General features: G+C 38.9%; 1 protein-coding gene across 5 annotated transcripts in view; it reads right to left on the reverse strand.

Annotated features, from left to right (window-relative positions):
* Positions 1 to 249: 249 nt before the first annotated feature.
* Positions 250 to 16,711, reverse strand: part of HERC4 (HECT and RLD domain containing E3 ubiquitin protein ligase 4) — a 153,150-nt gene continuing 136,688 nt past the window's right edge. For 4 of the 5 annotated variants that reach the window (XM_011926859.1, XM_011926868.1, XM_011926849.1 and 1 more), the window contains 4 exons: positions 15,094 to 15,176; positions 11,496 to 11,679; positions 3,427 to 3,529; positions 250 to 1,480 (listed from right to left, as the gene is read on the reverse strand). In XM_011926859.1, the coding sequence (XP_011782249.1) occupies positions 1,272 to 1,480; positions 3,427 to 3,529; positions 11,496 to 11,679; positions 15,094 to 15,176 (579 nt within the window). In that variant the 3' untranslated portion in view covers positions 250 to 1,271. The remainder of the gene's footprint in view (positions 1,481 to 3,426; positions 3,530 to 11,495; positions 11,680 to 15,093; positions 15,177 to 16,711) is intronic. The other variant, XM_011926840.1, reaches the window with a different exon arrangement.

The following is a 16,711-nucleotide window of genomic DNA, read 5'->3' on the forward strand; positions in this document are numbered from 1 at the left end:
TTAAAGCACCCAATAGGGGTCATAGTCTTAGTGAATACCATAAATAGCTTCAACAATTCAGATCAGGTTTTTCTGCAAAGTGAGAGATGACAATATTTTCAGTTTTTTTTGGATTTTAGAATTACAGGTTAAGAGACTGCGGACCTCTATAAATTTGTATGGGAATAGAAACAAGCAATCTGAAATTTAAGAGACCTTCCCTGAGCCATCCCTCTTTTTGAAAAATTTTGACTCTTACATGAGAACCACTGAAAGTTTAAATATTAAAACAATAAATCTTTATTAAACAGTTTTCACGGCATTTTAAAATAAATTTAAAAAATAAATATTTGCATTCTAGCAGAAAGTCACATGTATTGCATCAACTCACTTTTACAATTTAATGGCATGAGATAACTAAGCATCAGCACCATAAAACCGTTAAGATTTGTTTCTTAAATTCAAGGAAACAGCTCTAAAGCCCTGCAGCATCAATACTTTTGAAAGCTATAACCCAGTGATTGGTGTTCATAGTAGCCAATGTTTCTTTCTATTACTGGCAACTGTGGAGACAGAGTTCTTCCAGTACTAAATATTAATAAGTTCTCTGATCAACAATTCCCCATCTATCAGCATGTCATGTCAGGATTCACAAAAGAGAAAAGAACTGCAGGTTATGTAGTATATTCCCTATTTGTGATTTAGGTTTGCACAAAGACACTTATTCTAGCAAAAAAGAAAAGATCTTGTTTCCACCATGCTACCTTTTTTTCTTTTTATAGAGTTTCAGAATAAGATTTAAATCATAATTTTTAACCTCTAAAAGTCTGCTCAAGTTCAATTACAACCATAGAAACTGTACTGGTATCAGAACATAACTATTTTATTACAAAACTTAACATTATTTACAAAATGAAAAAATAATCAAATGACTATTGCAGGCCAAAGTTAAAGGTTTTTCACTCAATGATTGAAGAAAAATTAAGCAATATTTCCATGCACTCACACCAGATCATTTCTGAAATATGCAAACTCTTAAAACTCATGTTAGTAGAACTTTAATGTATTCACAATACTTGTTATGTTTATTGGAAGATTGTCAAAAAAATCCATGGTTCTGTACAATAATATTAACAGTTTGTTCATTTTCCTTTAATGTTTTGACTTCCATGAACACTCGTAGATTGAACATTCTGCAAGTAAGAATTACAATAGTACCTCTGTCACCTTGCTGAATTCATCACCACAAGAAAAACACAAATAGTTTAATGCTTTTGCACTAAACTGAATAGTTATATTAAACTGAAGCCTTCATTGTGATCAATAGCTTGGATCAGTTTAGAACGTAGAGTTTCTTTATCTGTATATTTTGGAAGATCCAGAAGATTAAAACAAGTATGGGAAACTGGGAGATATTCCTCACCACCTCCTGTTGACTGGATGACTAGTTTCAGACTCTTCATACCAAGAATAGGAATGCGATCACTACCTGTCAAAAATACTGCCAAGAAAGAAATCATTCAGTCAACTACTTCAAAACAAAAAGTAGCAAGTCATATTTTGTACAGTCACTACAGCAGAGCTTCACATTAACATCTGCTCTAATGTGTTTACTCCCTAATTTGTGGAAGACAAGTTTTTTAAGACACATTCTAATTGCTCATTCACACAATATTTTTTCTTTAAAAGTATAATCTTAATATTGGCACAAAGGAAGGGAAGTGCTTATTAAATGTTTGATAAGTGAGTAACTATTGCCATTGCCAAAACATTCTGAGAGCCCTTTTTTGGAAAAAGCCATTTAGAACTAGTTGACAAACCAAATACAAAATGCAGTTTTGATTCTGATTTCTTTTTCTATTTGCTTCATTTCTTTTTTTTTTTTTTTTAAATCAGAAATTTATAATGGGCAGCCAAAATTCAAATCATTCTTTTTTTTTTTTTTTTTGAGACGAGCCTTGCTCAGTTGCCTAGGCTGCAGTGCAGCCTCGACCGCCTGGGCTCCAGCAATCCTCTCACCTCGGCTTCTGGAGTAGCTGGGAGCATAGGCTACTGCCCATGCTAATCAAGCCCAGGGCTAATTTTTGTAGAGATGAGGTTTTGCCATGTTGCCCAGGCTCAAATCACTCTTAAAGAGTAATGATTTCTCATCCTTATGACATACAGAAGAATTTGACCAAGATTCTCGGACAGGTTGCTAAAACATTCTTGGCAACAGCAGGAGTATCAAAGGAAATGTCACTGATTTGGATACATAAATTCTGACAACTTTAAAAATACGTCAAATTTCAATTAGAATACAGACTTTAACAGAAGAAAGATACTCAGGCATCAGTTATAAATGAGAGAACTAAAGCCTGAAAAAGCTTTATTTTATATAGAAATTGCCAAAGTTTTAGTCTTGAAGCAAAAAGAAAAAGAAAATGAAGACCAAACAGAGAAAGAGCAATACAGTTGGCCCTCCATATCTGTGAACTGTGTATCCATGGATTCAACCAACTGCAAATGGAAAATATTTTCAAAAAATGGCTGCTTGTGACTGTACTGAGTATGTCAACTTTTTTTCTTCACACTGGTCCCTCAACAATACAGTATAACAACTATTTACATAGCATTTACTTTGTATCAGGTATTAATACAGGTATATTCACGTGTCAACGATGAGGATATGTTCTGGGAAATGCATCATTAGGTGATTTCATTCATTGTGTAAACATCATATATTTACACAACCTAGACAGTACAGTCTACTACACACCTAGGTTACGTGATACAGTCCTACTGCTCCCAGGCTACAAACCTGTACAGCATGGTACTGTACTGATTTCTGTAGGTAACTGTAACATAACAGTAGGTATCTGTGTATGTAAATACAGAAAAGGTACAGTAGGTTATTATAAGGTACTATAATCTTAAGGGCCCACTATCATATATGTGGTCTCTCGTTCACTGAAAAGTCATTATGTGGCACATGACTGTAATCTAGAGATGATTGAAAGTATAAGGATGTGCATAGGTTATATGCAAATACTATGCCAATTTATATAAGAAACTTGAGCATCTATTGGATTTGGGTATCCTTGGCAGGGAGGTCTTGGAACCAATTCCCCAATGTATGCCAAAGGATGACTATACTCCAGAGATCTTTTTAGAAATCTAAAAGGAATTCTACAATCCTAGTTTATTGTAACCAGTTTATTGTAACTGTAACATAGCTATAGTTTGCTTTCATTTCCAAGTTAGCTTCTGTTTTACTTCATAGAATGAATCGATGCTATTTTGTAGGCAAACTGAATTTAGCCTTTGAAATAAGAAAATACATGTACTGAAAAGTGCAGATCAGTTCTTTTTCAAAAAAATTACTTGAAGATTAAAAACAGGACTTTGGAATAATACTATAATTAGATTCCAGTCTCATAAAGTATACAACTAATTAGAAATACTTACACAGAAACTGTTTCTTCTTTTCCAATGGTAATTCGTGAAATACTTCCCAAAAAATTTTTATCGTAGGATGTTCTGCCCAATATTCCCCTTTGTATTCTGTATTCTAAAAACAACATAATCTTTTATTAGTATGAAGGGACACGGTGGCTAATATATTAGCACATAAAGCTAACATGGTCCAGGAGTTTGAAACTCGTGCAATTCAATGGATTGTCCACTGTTTCCTGGACATTTACAATTTGAAGTTATTAGTTCCAGGAGAAAAAGAAATACGTAAGAATCACCAGAAATCTTTCCCAGCACTTCAAATAACATGATAGGATCATACTATCATCTTCAAAAGTAAAATAAAAAGAAACTAGAATTACTAAAATAATGTTGTAGGACCATTAAAAGTTTGACATGGAATTATCTGTGATAATCAGAAAATTTCCTTTTTCTGTATTCACGAACAGAAGTCAAACATTACAATTTATCTCTCCTTTTAAAAATATGGTACCGGCCGGGCGCGGTGGCTCAAGCCTGTAATCCCAGCACTTTGGGAGGCCGAGACGGGCGGATCACGAGGTCAGGAGATCGAGACCATCCTGGCTAACATGGTGAAACCCCGTCTCTACTAAAAAATACAAAAAACTAGCCGGGCGACGTGGCGGGCGTCTGTAGTCCCAGCTGCTTGGGAGGCTGAGGCAGGAGAATGGCGTAAACCCAGGAGGCGGAGCTTGCAGTGAGCTGAGACCCAGCCACTGCACTCCAGCCTGGGCGGCAGAGCGAGACTCTGTCTCAAAAAAAAAAAAAAAAAAAAAATATGGTACTAAGCGACACTAAAAATTTTCTGAGGTAGTTTACAAGATGGCCACCAGTGAGCACTGCCTCCTGGTATTCATGCCCGTGTGTAGTAAGGACATTGTGAATATGAGGAATGTATGACTTCTGAGACTAAATCATAAAAAAAACCTCTATGGCTGGGCGCGGTGGCTCACGCCTGTAATCCCAGCACTTTGGGAGGCGGAGGCGGGTGGATCACGAGGTCAGGAGATCGAGACCATCCCGGCTAATACAGTGAAATCCCGTCTCTACTAAAAATACAAAAAATTAGCCAGACGTGGCGGTCTGCGCCTGTTGTGCCAGCTGCTGGGGAGGCTGAGGCGGGACAATGGCATGAACCCGGGAGGCGGAGCTTCCAGTGAGCCGAGATCACACCACTGCACTCCAGTGCAGTGTCTTGAGACACAGCAAGACTCCGTCTCAAAAAAACAAACAAAAACAAAACAAACAAACAAAAACCTCTATGGCTTCAGCCCTTCTTCTGGATCACTCACTCTGGAGGGAAACAGTTGTCATTTTATGAGCATATTCAAACATCCCTATATGAAGAGAAGTACTCATGGTGCTATACTGAGGCCCCTGCCAACAGTTAGGTGAGTAAGCCACTTTGGAAATGAATCTCTATCCTTAACCATGCTTTTAGATGACTATAGCGCCAGCCAATATTCTGACTGCAACTTCATGAGGGAACCTTGAGCCCAAACTACTCAGCTAAGCCACTCCTGAATTCCTGACCCACAGAAACTATAAAGCAACAAAGTTTCATTGTTATTTTGAAGCCAGTAAGTTTTGGGGTAATTTGAAGCCAGTAAGTTTTGGGGTAATTTATCTCCCCTTTCAAAAATATTAGTACTGGCCAGGCGCGGTGGCTCACGCCTGTAATCCCAGCACTTTGGGAGGCCGAGGCAGGTGGATCACTTGAGGTCAGGAGTTCCAGACCAGCCTGGCCAACATGGTGAAACCCCACCTCTACTAAAAATACAAAAATTAGCTGGGCATGGTGGCACATGCCTGTAATCCCAGCTACTTGGGGGAGGCTGAGGCAGGAGAATTGCTTGAACCCGGGTGGCGGAGGTTGTAGTGAGCCGAGACTGCGCCACGGTACTCCAGCCTGGTCAACAAGAGTGAAATTCCATCCCCGCTGCTCCCCCCACCCCCCAAAAAAATTAGTACTAAGAGAGAAGGTGGTAGGAAGCAGAGAGGAAATAGTTTATATTGTGAACTGTTCTTATCTAGCCACAATTGGCCTTAACTTTCAGTTCTTCAGATGCATCAGGTCCTTTGGACGTACTGTTTCCTCAGCCTATACCACTCAGACACATCCTTTCTTCTTTGGTCATCAGGCTAATTTTTACCCTTTTAGGGCTCAGATTAAATGCCATCTAATTCGTTCATTGATTCATCCAACAAATACATAATGAGTTTTAGTCAATGTTTTTGGCCCTGGGAAAACCTCAGTGAACAGAATCCTCACTTACCTTGTGGAGCTTACCATCTAGTGAGAGGCGTTCCCAGATTCATCTGGCCTAGATTAGGTTCCTCCTTATGTACCACTCACTAAATTCTTTTTCATTGTATTCATCAAAACTGTGTATTAAGCATTTAATTTCTAGCTCCCTTATTAGGGCAAAGACCATGTCTCTATCTTATTTCCTGTGCTCTTCTCAATTTCTTGCATAGTTTCAGTTGCACATTATCAGGCATACAGTAGAGGCTCAATAAATACTTGCTACTGGGCCTTTTGAATTTTGGACTCTCCTTATTTCTAGCCATGATTTATCTTAATCACTGAACTCTCAATAATTCAGATCTGCAAAATATTTGCTGTTAATTGCAAGCAAGTTTGAAGAAAACGGCTTTAATTCTAGCATTCAATTTATTAAACTGTGAGCATGTTAGTGGGGAAGGAAAAGAGGATGGCTAAAGTTTTTTTTTTTCTTTTAAATCTCTAAATGGTTTGGTAAAAATGTGCACACGTGTCCTGGTTAAGAAAGAACATTGGCCGGGCGCGGTGGCTCAAGCCTGTAATCCCAGCACTTTGGGAGGCCGAGACGGGCGGATCACGAGGTCAGGAGATCGAGACCATCCTGGCTAACACGGTGAAACCCCGTCTCTACTAAAAATACAAAAACTAGCCGGGCGGGGTTGCGGGCGCCTGTAGTCCCAGCTACTCGGAGGCTGAGGCAGGAGAATGGCGTGAACCCGGGAGGCGGAGCTTGCAGTGAGCTGAGATCCCGCCACTGCACTCCAGCCCGGGCGAAAGAGCGAGACTCCACCTCAAAAAAAAAAAAGAAAGAACATTTAAAGCTCCAAATCATAATCACTAAAATTGTAATGAATCAGATATACGATAGAAGAAATCAAAGTGTTATAAGTATAAATACACTATCATATATATACATATATTTGAGATGGAGTCTTGCTCTGTCACCAGGCTGGAGTATAGTGGTGCAATCTTGGCTCACTGCAACCTCCGCCTCCCAGGTTCAAGCGATTCTCCTGCCTCAGCCTCCTGAGTAGCTGGGATTACAGGCACGCACCACCACACTCAGCTAATTTTCACATTTTTAGTAGAGATGGGGGTTTCACTATGTTGGCCGGGATGGTCTCGATCTTCTGACCTCGTGATCCGCCTGCCTCGGCTTCCCAAAGTGCTGGGATTACAGGCATGAGCCACCGCGCCCGGCCGCTACAATATACTTTTTAAGATGTCCTGTTTTAACTGAATGAACACTTTGACATCAATTATCACTTCAGGCAAGGTTTCAAGTACTTACTGAGTGCTCTCCTAGGTGCTGGGAATACAGCAGTGAACAAAGAGGCAAAAATTCTGCTCTCACGGTACTTACATTGTGGTTGGGGGAAGGAGCAACCTAAGGAAAATTATGTCAGATCCAAAGAAGCAAAATAAAACAGCGACGGGAGACAGGATACATGTGCAGGAGAGGGGTTTGCAATTTTAGATCAGTTATCCAGGGAAGGTCTCTGAGAAGGTACAAACACGTAAAGGAAGAGAGAGCAAGAATCTTTTGGGATTATCAGGGGAAGAGAATTCCAGGCACATGGAAAAGGAAACAGAAACGCCCTAAGACTGGAACGTGCCTGGAGGGTTCTAGGCTCAGCAAGGAGGTTAATAAGGCTGAGGCAGAGTGAGAGCAACAATGACAGGAGATGACGCAAGGAGGGACAAATTGTGTAGGATCTAAAGGGTAACAAGAAGCTGTTGTATCATTTTCATTTTAAGGTGATTAGAGGTGGAGTCCATTTCCACTGGGGGACCCCTCAGTGATACTAACTCAAAGTTAGTATCTACAGGCTTCTTCTCTTGAGCAGATCAATTTACTACCACACAGGAACCTTCAGTCTCCTTCCTGAAGGATTTACACCCAGTTACTAGCTGTGTGGCATCCTCAGTTTTACTTGGTTTCCCAAATTGTAAAGCCTCTCTCCCAAGCTGTCTTTTGCTGGGTAAAAAAGGGGACATGAATGGTCCAATTATTCTTTAAAATGACTTCAAAGTAATTCTGTTGCCCTTAGTCCAACCCTCATCCCTGCCATTAAGGGTAACATGGTATACCAATTCTTGAGTCTTTCAGATTCTAGGATATACAATGAGTTGCCTCAGGCCAGGTGGACCATGAGGTCAGGAGTTCGAGACCAGCCTGGCCAATATGGTGACACCCTGTCTCTACTAAAAAAATAAAAAAATCAGCCGGGCATAGTGGCGTGCCTGTAGTTCCATACTTGGGAGGCTGAGGCAGAAGAATTGCTTGAACTTGGGAGGCGGATGTTACAGTGAGCCAAGATCACACCACTGCACTCCAGCCTGGGCGACAGAGCGAGGCTCCGTCTCAAAACAACAACAACAAAAAAGAGTTGCCTCCTGACAATCCTGTCCCTCTGGAGGCTTAGAATTCAATTTTCCTCTGCTCTAAGTCACTCATCAATTTATGTCCTTACTTTCTGTCTTCCAAAACTACTACTTCTCTTGTTCATTGCATTTTTATTTTTTAGTTTTTGGTGTGTATATTACCATTTTTATTCCATTTCTGTCATTCTAGTGACATTTTTGGGAGGGAGCAGACATGTTTATCCATAATGTTTAATTAGAAGTCCTAATTATTCTTAAAATCTTATTCCTTAAATGACTACACAGTAAAACTGGCTATATTCTGGTGTGTATATAGTTCTGTAAGTTCTAAGCATATATGCAGATTTGTGTAACCACTGCCACAATTAGGATACTCAACAGTCCCATCACTGTTATGCTTAGATGTCTCTTGTGCTACCTCCTCTGAAGTCACACCCTCCTACTCAACCCCTAGTCTCTGTTCACTATAATTTTTTGTCTTTTCAAGAATGTCACATAAATGGAACCATACAGCATGCAACCATTTGAAACTGGCTTCTTTCACTCAGCATAAAGCCTCAGATTCATCCAGTTGTTGCATGTGTCAATAGTGCTTTTTTTTCTTTTTTGAGACTGGGTCTTGCTTTGTTGCCTACGTCGCAGTGCAGTCAGGGCTCACTGCAGCCTCTACCTCCCGGGCTCAAGGGATCCTCCCACCTCAGCCTCCGGAGTAGCTGGGACTATGGGTGCATGCCACCATAAACGGCCAATTTTTGTATTTTTTGTAGAGACGGGGTTTCATCATGTTGTCCAGGCTGGTCTCAAACTCCTGGGCTAAAGAGATCTGCCTACCTCAGCCTCCCAAAGTGCCAGGATTAAAGGTGTGAGACACCACGACCAGCTGTGCATTTCTTTTTAACACTTAGTTATTCTGCTGAATCGGTATACTATAGTAGGTTCACCCATTCACCCACTGAAGGACATCTAGGTTGTCTGCAGTTTTTTACTTATTTGCAAATTAAAAAAAAAAAAGTTTTTAAAAGTTAAGGTAAAACACACATACTATAAAGTTTACATCTTAACCATTTTAAGTGTACACTTCAGTAGCATTAACTACATTCACAAGGTTGTACCACCATCCATCTCCAGAATTCTTTTCATCTAGTAAAACTGAAACTCTGTCCCCTTTGTTTACAGATTTTTGTGTGAATATAATTTAATACCTGGGAGTAGGACTGCTAGGTCATATAGCAAATGTATGTTTAACTTTATAAGAAACCACCAGTTTCTAAAGTGACTCTACCATTTTGTATCCCCATCGGCAATGTACAAACATTCATGAGGCTTTGCGCCTATTAAGATGACTGACATAAAAAGTAGGTAAGTGCTAGCTCTACTTTTTTATGTTAGTCATCTTAATAGGTATACAGTATCTAATTATAAATGCATAAATCAGAGGATGGTACATTATAAAGATAGAAAATCAGCAGATTAACTTCGTATATATCTTCCTCAAAGCTGATCTAACCTTGCACTTTCTGTCACTCTGCCTCCCAGGTTCAAGTGATTCTTGTGTCTCAGCCTCCCAAGTAGCTGGTATTACAGGAGTGCGCCACCCCACCTGGCTAATTTTTGTATTTTTAGTAGAGATGGGGTTTTCACCATGTTGGCCAGGCTGGTCTCCAACTCCTGGCCTCAAGTGATCTGCCTGCCTCAGCCTCCCAAATTGCTGGGATTACAGGTGTGAGACACCATGCCTGGCTTAACTTAGCACTTTCTCTTTTTTCTTTTTGAGATGGAGTCTTGCTCTGTTGACCAGGCTGGAGTGCAGGGGCGTGATCTTGGCTCACTGCAACCTCTGCTTCCTAGGTTCAAGCGATTCTTCTGCCTCAGCCTCCCGAATAGTTGGGACTACAGGCGTGCAACACTATGCCCAAATTTTTGTATATTTTGTAGAGATGGGGTTTCACTATGTTGGTTGGCCAGGACGGTCTCGACCTCTTGACCTTGTGATCTGCCCACCTCGGCCTCCCGAAGTGCTGACATTACAGGCATGAGCCACCGCACCTGGCTAGCACTTTCTATTAAATGTTTATCAGAATCAGTATTTGATAATTACTCTGCTAAAAAATGTAACACTGAGACTAATCAGAAAAAAAGGAAACAAAGATTTTTAAGCATCACAACTGCATTTCATAATGGTTTTCCTAGGACTGAGGCAGAACGAAAACCCATTCAGTTTTGGCTAGGGCTTTTTGTTTTTTTGGAGAGTGCAGTGGCGCGATCTTGGCTCACTGCAACCTCCGCCTTCCAGGTTGAAGCAATTCTCCTGCCTCAGCCTCCCAAGTAGCTGGGATTACAGGTGTGTGTCACCACACCCGGCTAATTTTTGTATTTTTAGTAGAGACAGGGTTTCAACATGTTGGCAAGTCTGGCCTGGAACTCCTGATCTCAGGTGATCCACCTGCCTCAGTCTCCCAACGTGTTGGAATTACAGGTGTGAGCCACCATGCCCGGCTTGGTTAGGGCTTCTATCCAGCTGTGTCACAGATGACATTTTTCTGTTCTTGAGACAGACAGGCTCCTGCTCTGTCATCCAGGCTCGAGTGCAGTGGTATAATCATGGCTCACTGCAGCCTCAACCACCCGGGATCAAGAGATTCTCCCACCCCAGCCTCCCACAGGTAGGACCACAGGTGTTTGCTACCACATCTGGCTAATTTGTAAAATTATTTTTATCTATTTTTATTTACTTACCTTTTTTTTTTTGAGACGGAGCCTTGCTCTGTTGCCCAGGCTGGAGTACAGTGGCGCAATCTCAGTTCACTGTAACCTCCGCCTCCCAGGTTCAACAGATTCTCTTGCCTCAGCCTCCTGAGTAGCTGGGATTACAGGCACATGCCACCATGCCCAGCTAATTTTTATATTTTTAGTAGAGACAGGGTTTCACCATGTTGGCCAGGCGGGTCTTGAACTCCTGACCTCAGGTGATCCACCCACCTTGGCCTCCCAAAGTCTTGGGGTTACAGATGTAAGCCACCGCGCCTGGCCTAAGTTATTTTTAGAGATGAGGTCTCGCTATGTTCCCCAGGCTGCTGTTGAACTCCTGGCCTCAAGTGATCCTCCCGCCTAAGCGCCCCAAAGTGCTGGGATTATAGGTGAGAGCCATTGTGCCTGGCCAGATGAGTTTTCTATATCAATACCACCAATTATAGTAGTGTCTAATTCATACACAGTTCAAAAATCCATTCATTGTGGGCCAAGAAGGGTAGAGTGCTTTCCTGTAAAATGGTAGTAATAAAGTGTATAAAATAAAAAATAATACATAAAAAGGCAAGATTTCCACATATAAGCCTTTCCATTTACACAATATTAGAGATTAGTTTTCCCCTACCTTTTCCAGTTCCTTCCAATCATAATTTGTATTTCCAATGACCATTGCTTGTAGTTCATTAGGCTGAAAGAGCAGAAGGACTTTTCCTCCACAGACCTTATGAAAGCCCGCATGAAAAGCATCAAATAAGGAAGCCACTGATTTATTGAATATGTAATCCACATAAGCATCAACAAACTCTTGTCTAGAAATGAAAAAGCACACATGTACAGATTATAAAAATCATTTATGAAGAATCCATAATGTAGTCATTAAAACTTCAAGTGCTCCTACAATTTCTGCTACATATCTACAAAACTGACAATGTATGAGTAGGGTTCAAACAGGACAAAACCAAAGTCATTATGGAAAAAGCTATTATTCTTTCCATATAAAAATCAGCTATATCCATGAGGCATTCAGTTATTCTTAGGCTATTCCTATTGGAAAAAATGTCATTTCCTAATGGGCAGAATACTGTGAATGGCTATGAAAATAATTTTAAAATATTTACAAGTTATTGAGAATTTATATGTATCAAGTCACATGCATCCCTAAAAGGAATGATCTGTTACAAACAATAGGTGACGAAAAAATAAGAGCTTTGGGATTCAGATCATTTGACAAACTATAGCCTTCTTTTCCTTGGGTTCCAAGGAATCTGAACAACATTTACTTTAACAAATGCCTGAGAGAGGATACTAAGCATTCTTTTAGGATAATCATTAAAGAGTACAAGTGTAGTTTCTTTTCAAATGTACATGTGAATACATACACAATCACTTCTGATTCTCTTCTACCTCTTATGATACAAAAGGAAACTGTAAAGAAAAAAAGGAAGCCCCTTTAACCCCTGAATTTGAACCACAATCTTATTCAATTTGTTTTGTTTTGCTAGCCACAACATTTTATGATGCTATCTGGTCAAACAAATAATGAGAATGGGAACTAGAAGATTTCACTATTTTATATCTTTGTCTTCCAAGTAATAAAGGATGATTCTGCAATAGGAATAATGGTAAACTGCCTTTCAAAACCAAATTTTCTTTTAAAACAAGGATATCTAGAAGGACCTAAAATTTTTTCACATCATTTTAAAAACAGCTTTATTTTTATCAAAGTAAGACATATCAAGAGTTTAAAACATCAAATAGTAACAATCCTAATAGCCAACATTTACTGAGCACTACATGTGCTAGGTCTTATTCTAAGTATCTTAAAATATTGTCTCATCTAGTCCGCAAAATCATCCCATGAAATAGGTACAATTTGTCATTCCATTTAACAGAGAAGGACACTGAAGCATTGAGACATCAACTAATTTATTTAAAGTTATAAAGCTTCTAAGCAGCAGAATTAGGATTATAATCCTTTGGACCAACTCCCTGGCAACAGCCATTATTAAAGAATTGTAACAAAATAGAAGAGAATAAAGAAACTCTCTGTCCAACACTTCTCTGCCAGAAATTCCCACTATTCAAAGGCAACTATTTGTTAATTCTTTTTGCGCTATTCCTTCTGATATTTATATTCAAGCTTCTAACAACACAGTTCTACTGCTATTCCTTAAATTTCAATTTGGTGGTTTGGATTTATCTTTAATGTAATTGTCCCATTCACTTTCTACTCCCCTGCACATCTACTGTATAACAATTTTTGGTTCAATATTTGTTAACATTTCTATATTATTCACAGTTAAGCTGTATTCTATGGTTACCCTTTTTCCCTTAAAAAGAACTTCTATTTTCCTTAGTTTGCTAATTCATCCCCAACTTCTCCAAAAGAAATATCCATTTCCTCTAGATTCATTCAAAAATTAGATATTATCAGTTGCATTTCTCTACTCGAGCCTTCCATCCTCTTGATCTAACCCACGTTGTTAGCTTTCTAAATCGACACAGTTATTGATCCTTCAAAAAGAATCCTTGCTTGCGTGAATCTTGCTAGTTTGTTGTTGCTTTTTTAATCCTGTGTCTTCCTCTTTCTTGGTTTAATTCCTTGTTTTGGTAGACAGAACACATCCTTCAGTAATTTCCTGAGAAAAAGGCTTCAGAAGTAAATTCCCTGAGACTGCGAATGTATGAAAATGTTTTTAAACACTCACACACTTGATAATTTGGATACAAAATTTTAAGTTAAAAGTAATTTTTTCCTAAAATTTTGGTCTTCTAGCTTCCAGTGTTCTTTGATTCCAGTGTCTGATGTTACTAATTCTTAGGTCTGTGGGTTTTCTGGACAGTTTTAGGGTCCCTTTGACTTTGAAAATTTTGAAATTTCATGTATCTTGTCATCTTGTCTTGGTATTGACCTTTTTTCCACTTCTCATGCTTTCAATCTTGAAAGGATGTCATTCATTTCTGGGAAGTTTATTTATTTATTTTTTTTAATATCTTCTTTGACAGATTTCATTCATTCCATTTCTTTCAAATAAATTTTTTTTTCCATTTTTAATTGTATCCATCTGGATGTCACACATCATTCTGAGGGTACTGATTTCAGTTTCCTCTGAAGTTTTGTCCTTCAACCTGCATGGTTCCTGGTTTCTTGCCATTTTTTTTGACTGTTTCGGTCTTTCCTTAAATGTCTGTTGACCTTTGGCTATCGATTAACTTTTTTTTTTTGAGACGGAGCCTCCCTCTGTCGCCCAGGCTGGAGCACAGTGGCACGATCTCAGCTCACTGGGTTCAAGCAGTTCTTCTGCCTCAGCCTCCCAAGTAGCTGGACCTACAGGTACATGCCACCACGGCCGGCTAATTTTTTGTATTTTTAGTAGAGATGGGGTTTCACTGCGTTGGCCAGGATGGTATCATTGTCGTGACCTCATGATCCGACCGCCTCAGCCTCCCAAAGTGCTGCAATTGCAGGTGTGACATCCAGATGGATACAATTAAAAATGGAATGTGCCCGGCCTATGGATTTACATTTTAAATGTTAGGCAGTTTCCCCAGAAAAGGATCTACCACTATACAGTACTAAGGAGGAGGCAGTGATAGACTTTCAGCACTTAATCTCCCTGTTTTCAGTTCAGCTCCTTGCCTGTGGCAGTTTCTAGGTGTCCTCAAATTCACAGTCCAGTTTCTCCAGAAGGTAAATTTCCAATCTCCCGCCCAGGCCGGAGAGGGGCAGTTGCCAGCTTCCTGGTGTGCTAAGGGAAACTAGTTTCTTTTGTTGTTGTTTTAAACCCAATGTTAGCATGGGAAACTAATTTCTAACTGCTTCTTGTAAGAGTTCTGTTTCTAGCATTTCCCCAAACACCACACATTTTCTAAAGGTATGTTTTGTTCTCAGCACCCAAACTTTCGTTTTGTGAAGTGATCCAGCTGGCTTCGTGGCTCCTCTTTTCCATCTCATGTTGCAGCTTTCTCTGGTTTGCTAAAGTTAGTTACTACTGTTTCCTGGCTTCCAAAAATGTTTGCTACTGTCACTTCTCCCTTCTCTTTGTTTTGTTTAATGTCTTCAAGGGATTTCAGGAGAAAAAGGCAGATTATTTCCTCACTAACCACTCAAAATTAAAGTTTTATTGGAGTAAAAACTTAGCGTAGTGACACGTTTTCTACACACAGAAGAAAATGTCTACTGAATCTTATTATTCCCACTGTTGCTGCTAAAATTCACTTACCGATTTTGTTTGTTAACAGCTGTGTCTGCACCATTTAGAACCAGCTCTTTGACTTCTGTTGCACCAAAGTTTTCAACTGTGATCTATTAATTTAAATTTTTAAAAAAAGTCAATGTCAGACTCAAAACTTAGAGTATTTTAATAATCTATTATTATATTCTACCTCTCATTTAATAAAAAAAAAAACTACTGAATTTGAAATAAAATTCTGCTACCATATAGCTTATCTGAGAATTCTGCTTAAAGCCAGAACTAGAAATTTTGATCCTCTCTAGTTTGAAATCCTACCATGATTAATTACAAATTACCAAGTGTTTGGTAAGTTAATAAGGAAACTAAGCATTTGTTGTGCATAAAACTTTAGAATGGTTACTATGAAATATTAGGATGTTTTCCTTAGACGAGTGATAAAAATCCAAGTATGAGAATGCATTCAGCTTAGAAAATCATGCATTCTTCCCACATGACAACTGCTACTCCAGGGTTCCTCTATCACCCTTGTTGTAAACTTGATCACAGGCAGTTTTTCCAGTTATGTACTAATTTGGTTTATAAAAATAGTCAAGTATTTTGAAATCTTTTCTTTCTTTTACTTCTGGAATTTTTCTAAAAATATTACCATGACCACTTCTGCATCTTTTCTTTTGCTATTCCTTCTTTTTGGAATATTATCCTCTTTTATGAAAACTTGCTATTTATAAAATACTATGATGGGAGTGGGATGTTTACACTCCTGCTGTGAAGTTTACTATCTAGTAAAGGAAGAGAAATGTAACATATAAAGAACCAATTATAATAAAATAATGCATTTATAAGAGACATATGAACAAAATGTTATCAGATCATAGAGGAATGCAAACGGAATTCCAAACTAGAGGAGGTGTGAAAGACCTTGAGGAAGAAATGCCATCTGAAAAGCACCTACAAATATGGGTAGTATTTTGAAAGATTAAGAAGAGAATGAGATTTCAGACAGACAATATCGATTGAACAAAAAAATTAGGTATTTACAATATCGAGTTTCTGAAAATGTATGGCAAGTGACTCTGAAAGAGGAAGGTAAGGTACACTAAAAAAAATACTGTGTGATATGACAAAACTTGGTATGAAGGGAGGGATACAGTGAAAGGAAGAGAGCCAGGTTATAAATGTCTTTGACACCCATTCTAAAGCTATTATTCTACAAGCAATAAAAAGCCACTGAAAAATTTCTGAGAAAGAAATGGCAGTGGGGAGAAATGTTTGAATTACCATAGTTCTTTGAATACAGTAAGAGTTCATAAATTTGGTGACTGGTAAGTTAGAAATTAAACAGCTTGAAACTCAATTTTTTAGTCAACTGAGATGAACAATAAAAATTCAAGAAACTAACACGGGTATGAGTGAATCAAATGAGAAAGAGAACCAAAATTTCATAGAAAATAGCTTTTTTTTTTTTAATTTTATGGTCACCTTATTCAATAATAACAGGAACACACTTTGGAAAATGCTTTTCTGTTGTTGTCTGGATTTGTGGAGAGCAACTTTTTTTTTTTTTTGAGATGCAGTCTCACTCTGTCACCCAGACTGCAGTGCAATGGCACGATCTCAGCTCACTGCAACCTCTGCCTCTCGGGTT

This window comes from Colobus angolensis, unplaced genomic scaffold (assembly GCF_000951035.1).
Source record: "Colobus angolensis palliatus isolate OR3802 unplaced genomic scaffold, Cang.pa_1.0 Scaffold12, whole genome shotgun sequence".
Lineage (NCBI taxonomy): Eukaryota > Metazoa > Chordata > Mammalia > Primates > Cercopithecidae > Colobus > Colobus angolensis.